The 11,391-nt window shown below is 47.7% G+C and overlaps 1 protein-coding gene across 1 annotated transcript in view; it reads left to right on the top strand.

Moving 5' to 3' along the window:
* LOC308164887 (carboxypeptidase A2-like) overlaps positions 1-10,819 on the top strand; it is a 23,236-nt gene extending 12,417 nt beyond the window's left edge. The window contains exons 7-11 of the mRNA XM_080538943.1: positions 762-872; positions 6,671-6,761; positions 7,200-7,399; positions 7,695-7,779; positions 10,610-10,819. Coding sequence (XP_080395069.1) covers positions 762-872; positions 6,671-6,761; positions 7,200-7,399; positions 7,695-7,779; positions 10,610-10,797 — 675 coding nt within the window. The 3' untranslated portion in view covers positions 10,798-10,819. The remainder of the gene's footprint in view (positions 1-761; positions 873-6,670; positions 6,762-7,199; positions 7,400-7,694; positions 7,780-10,609) is intronic.
* The last annotated feature ends 572 nt before the right edge of the window (positions 10,820-11,391 follow it).

Below are 11,391 nucleotides of genomic sequence, written 5' to 3'. Positions count from 1 at the left end.
ACATCATCATAACACAGAAACACAACAACAACAACATCATCATAACACAGAAACACACAACAACAACATCATCATAACACAGAAACACACAACAACAACATCATCATAACACAGAAACACACAACAACAACATCATCATAACACAGAAACACACAACAACAACATCATCATAACACAGAAAGTGTTAGTCGCACCGTAGTCAAAGCCAAGTTAGGGGACATGAAACACAGACTCCTAGACTTCCTACATTCAACGGAAAAAAACAACAAACACTGAATCTCAATCGCACCCCTACATAATTCACCCAACATAAGGGTCACACATAGTGTTCTATTATTAATATATATTATTAGATTCAGATCAAGACCACTGAAGAACACTGAACTCATTGTCATGTTCAAGAAACCAGTTTTGAGACGACCTTTTGCTTTGTGACACGGTGCATTATCATGCTGGAAGCAGCCGTTAGAAGATGGGGACATTGTGGTCATGAAGGGAGGCACAGATAGTCAGCCAATCTGTATTATTCTTGTCAAAATGTCCGATGTGTTTCTGTAAAAAGCTTTTTGCAACTTGTATCAATTCAGTAAGTGGGTGGGGTGTGTGTGGGTAGTATGTGTTTGTGTATTAAATCAATGAACAGTACACTGACGTTTTAAATAGGTATTTATTTGTATTAATTCGATATTGATTAATCTAATTACTTATCTGTTCATTAATCAAGTGCATGTTGTTGTTGTTGTTGTTGTTGTTGTTGTTAGATGGCCACAGACTACGGGCAGGACGCTTCCCTAACCTCCCTGCTGGACACCATGGACGTCTACCTGCTGATCCTCACCAACCCTGACGGCTACGTCCACTCCCACACCAGCGTAGGTTCCTCCTGTCCCCTCCCACACCAGCGTAGGTGTCCCCTGTCCACTGTCTCCTCCCACACCAGCGTAGGTGTCCCCTGTCCACTGTCCCCTCCCACACCAGCGTAGGTGTCCCCTGTCTACTGTCCCCTCCCACACCAGCGTAGGTGTCCCCTGTCCACTGTCCCCTCCCACACCAGCGTAGGTGTCCCCTGTCCCCTGTCTCCTGTCTCCTCTCCCCTGTCCCCTCCCACACCAGCGTAGGTGTCCCCTGTCCCCTGTCCCCTGTCCCCTCCCACACCAGCGTAGGTGTCCCCTGTCCACTGTCTCCTCCCACACCAGCATAGGTGTCCCCTGTCCCCTCCCACACCAGCATAGGTGTCCCCTGTCCCCTGTCTCCTGTCTCCTCTCCCCTGTCCCCTCCCACACCAGCGTCGGTGTCCCCTGTCCACTGTCCCCTCCCACACCAGCGTAGGTTCCTCCTGTCCACTGTCTCCTCCCACACCAGCGTAGGTGTCCCCTGTCCACTGTCCCCTCCCACACCAGCGTAGGTGTCCCCTGTCCACTGTCCCCTCCCACACCAGCGTAGGTGTCCCCTGTCCACTGTCTCCTCCCACACCAGCGTAGGTGTCCCCTGTCCACTGTCTCCTCCCACACCAGCGTAGGTGTCCCCTGTCCACTGTCTCCTCCCACACCAGCGTAGGTGTCCCCTGTCCACTGTCTCCTCCCACACCAGCGTAGGTGTCCCCTGTCCACTGTCCCCTCCCACACCAGCGTAGGTGTCCCCTGTCCACTGTCTCCTCCCACACCAGCGTAGGTGTCCCCTGTCCACTGTCCCCTCCCACACCAGCGTAGGTGTCCCCTGTCCACTGTCCCCTCCCACACCAGCGTAGGTGTCCCCTGTCCCCTTTCTCCTCCCACACCAGCGTAGGTGTCCCCTGTCCACTGTCTCCTCCCACACCAGCGTAGGTGTCCCCTGTCCACTGTCCCCTCCCACACCAGCGTAGGTGTCCCCTGTCCACTGTCCCCTGTCTCCTCCCACACCAGCGTAGGTGTCCCCTGTCCCCTGTCCCCTCCCACACCAGCGTAGGTGTCCCCTGTCCACTGTCTCCTCCCACACCAGCATAGGTGTCCCCTGTCCCCTCCCACACCAGCGTAGGTGTCCCCTGTCCCCTGTCCCCTCCCACACCAGCGTAGGTGTCCCCTGTCCACTGTCTCCTCCCACACCAGCGTAGGTTCCCCCTGTCCACTGTCTCCTCCCACACCAGCGTAGGTGTCCCCTGTCCCCTGTCCCCTCCCACACCAGCGTAGGTGTCCCCTGTCCCCTTTCTCCTCCCACACCAGCGTAGGTGTCCCCTGTCCCCTGTCTCCTCCCACACCAGCGTAGGTGTCCCCTGTCCCCTGTCCACTGTCCCCTCCCACACCAACGTAGGTGTCCCCTGTCCACTGTCCCCTCCCACACCAGCGTAGGTGTCCCCTGTCCACTGTCCCCTCCCACACCAGCGTAGGTTTCCCCTGTCCCCTGTCTCCTCCCACACCAGCGTAGGTGTCCCCTGTCCACTGTCTCCTCCCACACCAGCGTAGGTGTCCCCTGTCCACTGTCCCCTTCCACACCAGTGTAGGTGTCCCCTGTCCACTGTCCCCTTCCACACCAGCGTAGGTGTCCCCTGTCCACTGTCCACTGTCCCCTCCCACACCAGCGTAGGTTCCTCCTGTCTCCTCCCACACCAGCGTAGGTGTCCCCTGTCCACTGTCCCCTTCCACACCAGTGTAGGTGTCCCCTGTCCACTGTCCACTGTCTCCTCCCACACCAGCGTAGGTGTCCCCTGTCCCCTGTCCACTGTCTCCTCCCACACCAGCGTAGGTGTCCCCTGTCCCCTCCCACACCAGCGTAGGTGTCCCCTGTCCCCTTCCACACCAGTGTAGGTGTCCCCTGTCCACTGTCTCCTCCCACACCAGCGTAGGTGTCCCCTGTCCACTGTCCCCTTCCACACCAGCGTAGGTGTCCCCTGTCCACTGTCTCCTCCCACACCAGCGTAGGTGTCCCCTGTCCACTGTCCCCTTCCACACCAGTGTACGTGTCCCCTGTCCACTGTCCCCTTCCACACCAGCGTAGGTGTCCCCTGTCCACTGTCCACTGTCTCCTCCCACACCAGCGTAGGTGTCCCCTGTCCACTGTCCCCTCCCACACCAGCGTAGGTGTCCCCTGTCCACTGTCTCCTCCCACACCAGCGTAGGTGTCCCCTGTCCACTGTCCCCTCCCACACCAGTGTAGGTGTCCCCTGTCCACTGTCCCCTTCCACACCAGCGTAGGTGTCCCCTGTCCACTCCCACAGCAGCGTAGGTGCCGGCTGTGAACAGCCTGTGTAGGCCTACCCCACAGCAGACCTGGGGGCCGTTCCACTAACGTTGATTAGTATATAGGCGATTGAAATAAATCAGGCGATCAGGCAACTCGGGATTGGAATTCAAGCCTCAGGTGATTCCTCGAACGAGGATCAGGCTTGTGTCATCAGTGTTCACAGAACACCGGCTTAGAAATCCTCGATATGGGCGCGTGCACGCAGACATAAAGAGCCCCGAAGAGTCGATCTGTCGAAATGAAGATACTCCACTCTGCAGGGGTCCTACATTTGCGCAGCATTCCGAAATATTGATCTTTATGAAGACGGAAAAATAAGATGTAAAAGAGTGCAATACTGCCGCAATTAACAAGGCGAGGGAAATGGTTTGGCAAGAAATTGCTGACCGATTAAATGCGTAGGTCATACTAGCCCCAGTTATTGTTATATGTTCATATTTTAATAAATGAATATTTACTACTGTGGTCATATCAGCAGCAGGCTACGAGCCGTCATATCGTCACAATGGCCTAGTGGTATCAACCGCTGCCATAGTATTTATTCGTCATTTTAAATCGGTGGTTCAAATCCCTCTTCTGACACACTTTTTACTGCATTTCGTTGTCTGAATCTAATCTAAAATCTCATCTAAAAAAGTATGTAGGCTATAAAATTATGGTGCAGGCTAATTTACAAGAACTGACACGATTACAATGGTGTTTGAAGCCTTTGCATGAATACTTCGGTTAAATGTAAAAAAAAAAAAAAAATCAAGTCTTGAACTCGCAACCTTCGGAACTCTAGCTGGTTGCCTTAACCACTGCGCCAACCAGACTGCTGAGGCAAAAGCAATGCAAGTTGATAGACATACCTATTTATTTTATTTTATTTTTTACACTTTTTAATTTATTTATCTATCGACCTATCTATCTATCACACTTTCAAAATATCAGGTAATCTATCACACAATCAAACTATCTATCTATCGATCGATCACACTTTCAAATTATCAAATTATCTATCTATCACACAGTCAAACTATCTATCTATCTATCTATCTATCTATCTATCTCGTGTGAAGTGGGAACTAATATTTCCTAAAAGACACTTGAGGAACTGTCGTTCGGGATGTAGTTTCCGCCTGTGAGCCTTTTTTGACGCACGCATTACCTTAGCCAGCCTCTTAGCCTCCCGAGTTATTCTGGTCGCGAGCAGGCTATGTTGCATAGCAACCAAACAGCGAATTATTTGAGCCACATTGATGGCACCGAACGCAAGATAAAATTATCGCCGATTAGAACTTTATCGCGGATTAGAAGATAATCGACCTTCGTGGAATAGGCCCCTGTTATATAACGACTGTGTCGGCCTACCCCACAGCAGACCTGTTATATAGCAGGCTTCTATACGTGATCAGGTGTTGGACCCATCGGCGGTGCAGATCAGAATAACTGAGGGAGTAAAATAAAGTCTCTCTTTACTGAGAAGAACCTTTATCTTCACCAGGGAATTCCTTTGAGAACGAGTCTCTTTTTCGAAGGAGCCCTGGGAATGCTCACTCGCTTTCACATTCACTCGCATTCTTACTCATTCATACTGCATGTTTCATTCATTCATGTGGGAGGAAACCGGAGTGCCCGGAGGAAACCCACGCGGCACGGGGAGAACATGCAAACTCCCACAGTGATTACCAGGAATCGAACCCAGCACCTTCCGAGACCGGGATTCGAACCCAGTACCTTGAGACTGTGAGGCAGTGATCTTAACCACTCTGCCACCGTGCCACCGTGCCACCCCAGAATAATAATAATAATAATAATAATAATAATAATAATAATAATAATAATAATAATAATAATAATAATAATAATAAATAATAATAACTTTTATTTGTATAACACTTCTCCTACAAACGTTGCAGCTCAACGTGCTCCAATCGTTATATAATCATCATTTAATTATTTAGTCACTTAAAGGCAATATTAAAAAGATGGGGTTTTAGTCTAGACTTGAACATTATGTGCTGAGGTTGCATCTCTAATGTAAACTGGCAGTGAGACACAATCTGGAGCTTAGAATGAGAATGCAGCCTCACCAAATCTCTTCTTTTGTACATGTGGTACACAGAGAAATAGCAGGGTCAAAACAATACGTACGACACTGTCGAAAATAAACTCAGGCTCCGAAAGGCAGCCTTGAAATAAGTAACATTAAAAAACGAAACAAACTAAGTTGACTTCAAATGTACCTGATCATACGTCACGAAAAGGCAATAACAAGGTCCTCCAGGACAGATAGAAAAGGCAATAACAAGGTCCTCCAGGACAGATAGAAAAGGCAATAACAAGGTCCTCCAGGACAGATAGAAAAGGCAATAACAAGGTCCTCCAGGACAGATAGCGCAAAGTCTTAAATACCGGGTATTTCCTGCCGGCAGGATTAGAGTTCTCCAAACATAACAGTTGTGGTCGACTGACAAGGGAACAGGGAAACGGGACACACATCAGTAGCCACATACAAACACACACAGCTGACAACCAGCAGTTAATAAAGTCCCATACTGACTGCAATCCTCCAAGTCACCAGGAGGAGGCATTGGCGAGTCGTCAACAAAGACCCCCCCCTCGTAACACAGGTCACCACAGTGGGGGGACGTATTTAGTGATTTGTGGTGTATGATTTATGACTCAAGTGATTTTTACTGTGACTGCCAATGTTGTCTGTTCTGCTAGCCGTCTCACAATGTCAAAGGTCAAAGGGATTCGTTATGTGTCTGCCAGCTTAACTGACCTATAACTGACAGTCGCGTGTGAGAGACTTGTGTCTCCTCCTGAGACATCTACTACCCCCCAGCACTGTGTCTCCTGAGACATCTACTACCCCCCAGCACTGTGTCTCCTGAGACATCTACTACCCCCCAGCACTGTGTCTCCTGAGACATCTACTACCCCCCAGCACTGTGTCTCCTGAGACATCTACTACCCCCCAGCACTGTGTCTCCTGAGACATCTACTACCCCCCAGAACTGTGTCTCCTGAGACATCTACTACCCCCCAGCACTGCGTCTCCTGAGACATCTACTACCCCCCAGAACTGTGTCTCCTGAGACATCTACTACCCCCCAGCACTGCCTCCTAAGACTTCTACTGCCCCCCAGCACTGTCTCCTAAGACTTCTACCGCCCCCCTTGTACTGTTTCTCCAGTGTCTATAAAAAAAAGAATTAAAAAATATATATATACGTATATATAATCTTATTTTCTAGACGACTGCCAGTGGCCACTGGCCTGAGCTAGATTACTCTTCCTGCTACGACTGGTGAACTGATGATTCACTTGCTTAGTCAAATGTATCGATTGTAAAGTCGCTTTGGAATAAGGCGTCTGCTAAATGGCAAAAATGTAAGAATGTAAATGTAAATGTAAAAATGTAACTGTGTTGTCTGCAGGACCGTATGTAACTGTGTTGTCTGCAGGACCGTATGTGGCGTAAGACCCGCTCCAAGACCTCCAGCCCATTCTGCCGCGGCGTCGACCCCAACAGGAACTGGGACGCCGGCTTTGGCGGTACGCTAGCTCAGCTTGGCTACGCTAGCAGAGCTTGGCTACGTTAGCTCAGCTTGGCTATGTTAGCTCAGCCTGGCTGTCTGAGAGACCTCCAGAGATCATAGCCCAATAATAATAGATGTCCATAGATAATAGTCCAATGACTAGACTGGGACAATTCCTGTGGAAATTGTGAAGCGTGCTTGCCCCTCACAGCCAGTAGGGGGCAGGTCAGTGGCCTCTGCCCCCCCCCCCCCCCCCCTGCACCTGGGCCACTCCCCTGCCCCACCGGTGAAGACCGCATTTCTCTATCTCACCCAGGGGCCGAGCTGACTAGCACTAGCTAAGTAGCTAACTCCCCTAGATAAAAGTCCTATAATAATAATAATAATAATAGATTTCCATAGATAATAGTCCAATAATGTGTGTGTGTGTGTGTGTGTGTGTGTGTGTGTCCAGGTCCTGGAGCCAGCAGTAACCCGTGCTCAGACTCGTACCACGGCACTCACGCCCACTCTGAGGTGGAGGTGGAGAACGTGGTGAAGCTGGTGCGTAGCCACGGCAACGTGAAGGCCTTCATCTCCGTGCACGCCTACTCCCAGCTGCTCATGTACCCCTACGGATACACCTGCACGGACATACCTGACCAGGCCGAGCTGGTAATGACTAAGTTTATATTTTTTCAGGCATTTTTGGGGCATTAATGATGTTCTAGAGTTAAATCCCTGACCATTAATGGTGTTCTAGAGTTAAATCCCTGACCATTAATGGTGTTCTAGAGTTAAATCCCTGACCATTAATGGGTGTTCGATCACAGTTTCTTACGTGATGTCGCCAACCCACCCGACTATACGCCCCTCATCTCCGCATAGTCAGCTCTGTAGTTCACTGTCTCTTACAGTGCTGTTGGCCTGGCCACCATCACTAAAGCTCCTCTTCCTCTTGGTTGTGCAGGACTCTCTGGGTCGGGCGGCGGTCCAGAAGCTCACCTCTCTGCACGGGACCAGGTACAAAGTGGGAAGCATCTGCAAGATCATCTGTGAGTACCAGAGCCGTCAATGACAGACAGACAGACAGACAGGCAGGCAGACAGGCAGACAGACAGGCAGACAGGCAGACAGGCAGACAGGCAGACAGACAGGCAGACAGAGCCGTCAATGACACACAGACAGACAGACAGGCAGACAGGCAGACAGGCAGACAGACAGGCAGACAGAGCCGTCAATGACAGCACTTACAATACTTATGTGATACTTAAATGGTAAACTGACTGACTTATATAGTAAGTAAGTAAAGCTTTATTTATACAGCACCTTTCATACAAGAAATGCAGCTCAAAGTGCTTTACAACAGGAATAAGAACATAAAGTGAATCTAAAAACATATATAAAAACATATATAAGCATAGAATGAATATAAACGCAGGGGAAAACACTAAAAAGAAAAGGTAAAGATCTTTCCATATCCCTTTCATCTCCCTACCTTACACAGTCTTTCTGTACTTCCCACTGGCTTTACACCAGCACCACTATGAACATATTTACTACCACTTGCCTAATGGCAAGACTGGGCTTTATTTTATTTCCACACTAACTTAAATCTTTTGCACACCTCTTTCAACTAGTCAGTCTGTGTACGTGAATATAAGAGCAGGGGAAAACAGTAAAAAGAAAAGGTAAAGAAAATACAATAAAAAATAATTTTAAAAAGGGCATTTAAAGTGCAGTAGCTGGCAAATGAGTAGTAGGCAGGTGCAGATGAGCTAGTTGAAGGCTATATTGAAGAAGTGCGTTTTTAGCTTTCTTTTAAAAATATTTAGTGAGCTGGCTTCCCTGATCTCTAAAGGTAATGTGTTCCAAAGCTTTGGGGCATAGTTGGCAAAGGCTGCGCTCCCGATCTTCTTCTGACTATTGCTGGGAACCTCTAATAAACCTGCGATAGATGATCTTAGTGTTCTTGAGGGTGCATAATTGGCAAGGGAATTAGCAATGTACTTTGGGCCTCGCCCATTAAGGGCTTTGTATATAAGGAGGAGGACCTTAAAATCAACCCTACATGTTACTGGCAGCCAGTGCAGAGTGGCTAGGACCGGAGTAATGTGTTCTCTCCTCTTGATTCTAGTTAGAAGTCGAGCTGCAGAGTTTTGAATGAGCTGAAGTCTTGCAGTAGTTTTTTTAGGAAGGCCAGTAAAAAGTGTGTTACAGTAATCGAGCCGGCTTGAGACAAAGGCATGAATCAGTTTTTCAGCATCTTTTTGGTTTATAAGTGGTCTTACTTTAGCAATGTTTCTAAGGTGAAAGAATGATGTTTTCGTCACCTTGTTAATATGGGACTTGAAGCTTAGGTCTGAGTCGAAAATAACACCTAGACTTGTAACCTCAGGTTTAATCCATGATGTCAGTTTCCCCAGATTATTAAGCAGCATATCCCTCTTTGCTTTAGGGCCGATCAGTAGGACTTCAGTTTTGTCCTCGTTTAGCTTCAGGAAGTTATTGCTCATCCATTTATTTATTGCTAGAAGGCAGTTCGTGATGGAGTCTATAGCTGAAGTATCATTTGGTTCAGCAGAAATATACAGTTGCGTGTCATCGGCATACAGTCAAACAGACTGAAGCTCAGCTTCTACCCCAGGGCCATTCAGGCCCTGAACACAGCAAAGACCTAGGTTATAGGCCCTGGACAATCTAGACAATTTGATGGCAGCTACTAGATTGAAATCAAGTGCAATACTGAAACACAACTGTGAACATTTCAAACCTGCAAACTGCGACACTTTAAATGAATGTGCAATAACACTATGTGCAATATGACAACCCTCGGGTACATAAGGTTCAGAGATAGGAAATGTTAGAATAGGTATAGCATAGCATAGAGTACAGCACAGTGTTTTATTTGTATAGTATAGTATAGTGGATAGTGTACATAGCCTTTATTTATGTAAACCAGCTCTTTTCCCTTCTTGTTTTTAGTTTTTTTCCTAGCACCAGGGGAGCCCCCCCCTCCCAAATTTCGTTGTTTGGTACCTGTACTATATCAATGACAATAAAGACCATTCATTCATTCATTCATTCATAGCTGTGGAAACATACGTTGTGCTCTCTAATGATGTCCCCGAGTGGTAACATGTATAGTGAGAATAGTAGTGGACCAAGGCAGCTCCCTTGTGCGACTCCGAAGTCGCTGTCATATTTCTCAGACACATGATCTCCAAGCTTGACATAGGACTTTCTCCCTGTAATGTATGTTCTGAACCAATTTAACACGCTGCCAGAAAGACCAACTAACTCTTCAAGACGATTGATTAGGATATCATGGTCGATCGTATCGAACGCTGCACTTAGATCTAATAGGACGAGAATTGAGACCTTATTAGCATCAGAGTTTAGTCTGAGATCACTCACTATATACTGTATATAGCTATGCCTTATTCCAAAGAGCTTTACAATGGCCTCTCATTCACCCAGTCACACACACATTCACACACCAATGGCGGCAAGCTACCATGCAAGGGTTAGGGTAAGCATGATATAGACAACAATCAACAATGGCTGCTGCAGGCCTATATACAGTAGCTTCAGAGCATCAATAATAATAATAATAATAATAATAATACATTTTTAGATTTCTAAATCTGAATCTAAGTGTCTTTGTAGGATAATCTGCTCTGTATACTGCAAGTATATCTAGCTTAGAGTCCTTAGCAACGCTTAGAGTCCTTAGCAACGCTTAGAGTCCTTAGCAACGCTTAGAGTCAACTACACCTAGTAGATTTCGGGCGGAGAAGCGGCGAACAAGCAACGCCAGCGTCCTCTCTCGACCGGCATTTTTAAAAAAGTGATTGACTCACTGGTGTTGTGTTCCCCTGCCAGACCAAGCCAGCGGGGGCAGCATCGACTGGACCTACGAGCAGGGGATCAAGTTCTCCTTCGCCTTCGAGCTGAGGGACACCGGTCGCTACGGTTTCATCCTGCCAGCCAATCAGATCATCCCCACAGCCTCCGAGACCTGGCTGGGGCTGAAGCACATCATGGAGTATGTTCGTGACAATCCTTACTAAGACACACATGTACACACATGTACACACATGTACACACACACACACATACACACACACACACACACACACACACACACACACACACATACACAAGCCCTGAACACTAACCAATAAATACTTGTAGGTCAATAAAAGTCTGTGTCTGGTTTCATATATTCTTTCTTCTATTTGTTGTGATGCATCTTCATAAGTCAAGTCCCGGCTGTCTGTTTACTTTAGTTTTTCGACATTCGGGTCGTTACAAGTGTTACCAGGGTAAGCACAGGTATCAGATATGTAAGCACAGGTATCAGATATGGGTCATTTAAAAAAGTAGGTGTAAGCAGGCGTTCAAAAACGTTTAAAGGCACCAAATCTGAACTAGGCATTACGACCTGCGGTGTGAATGCAGCCATATAGCGCCTTATTCCAAAGCGCTTTACAACGGCCTCTCATTCATCCATTCACACACACATTCACACACCAATGGCGGCAAGCTGCCATGCAAGGCGCCGGCCGGCCCGCTCACTGGGAGCAATTTGGGGTTCAGTGTCTTTGATTGATTGATTGAAAACTTTATTAGAAGATTTGCAGAAGTAGGTACATGAAAGTACA

The sequence above is a fragment of the Nansenia antarctica genome (genome assembly GCF_963989245.1).
Source record: "Nansenia antarctica genome assembly, chromosome: 9".
Taxonomy (NCBI): Eukaryota; Metazoa; Chordata; class Actinopteri; order Argentiniformes; family Microstomatidae; genus Nansenia; species Nansenia antarctica.
This window is presented reverse-complemented; position numbering and strand designations above follow the sequence as displayed.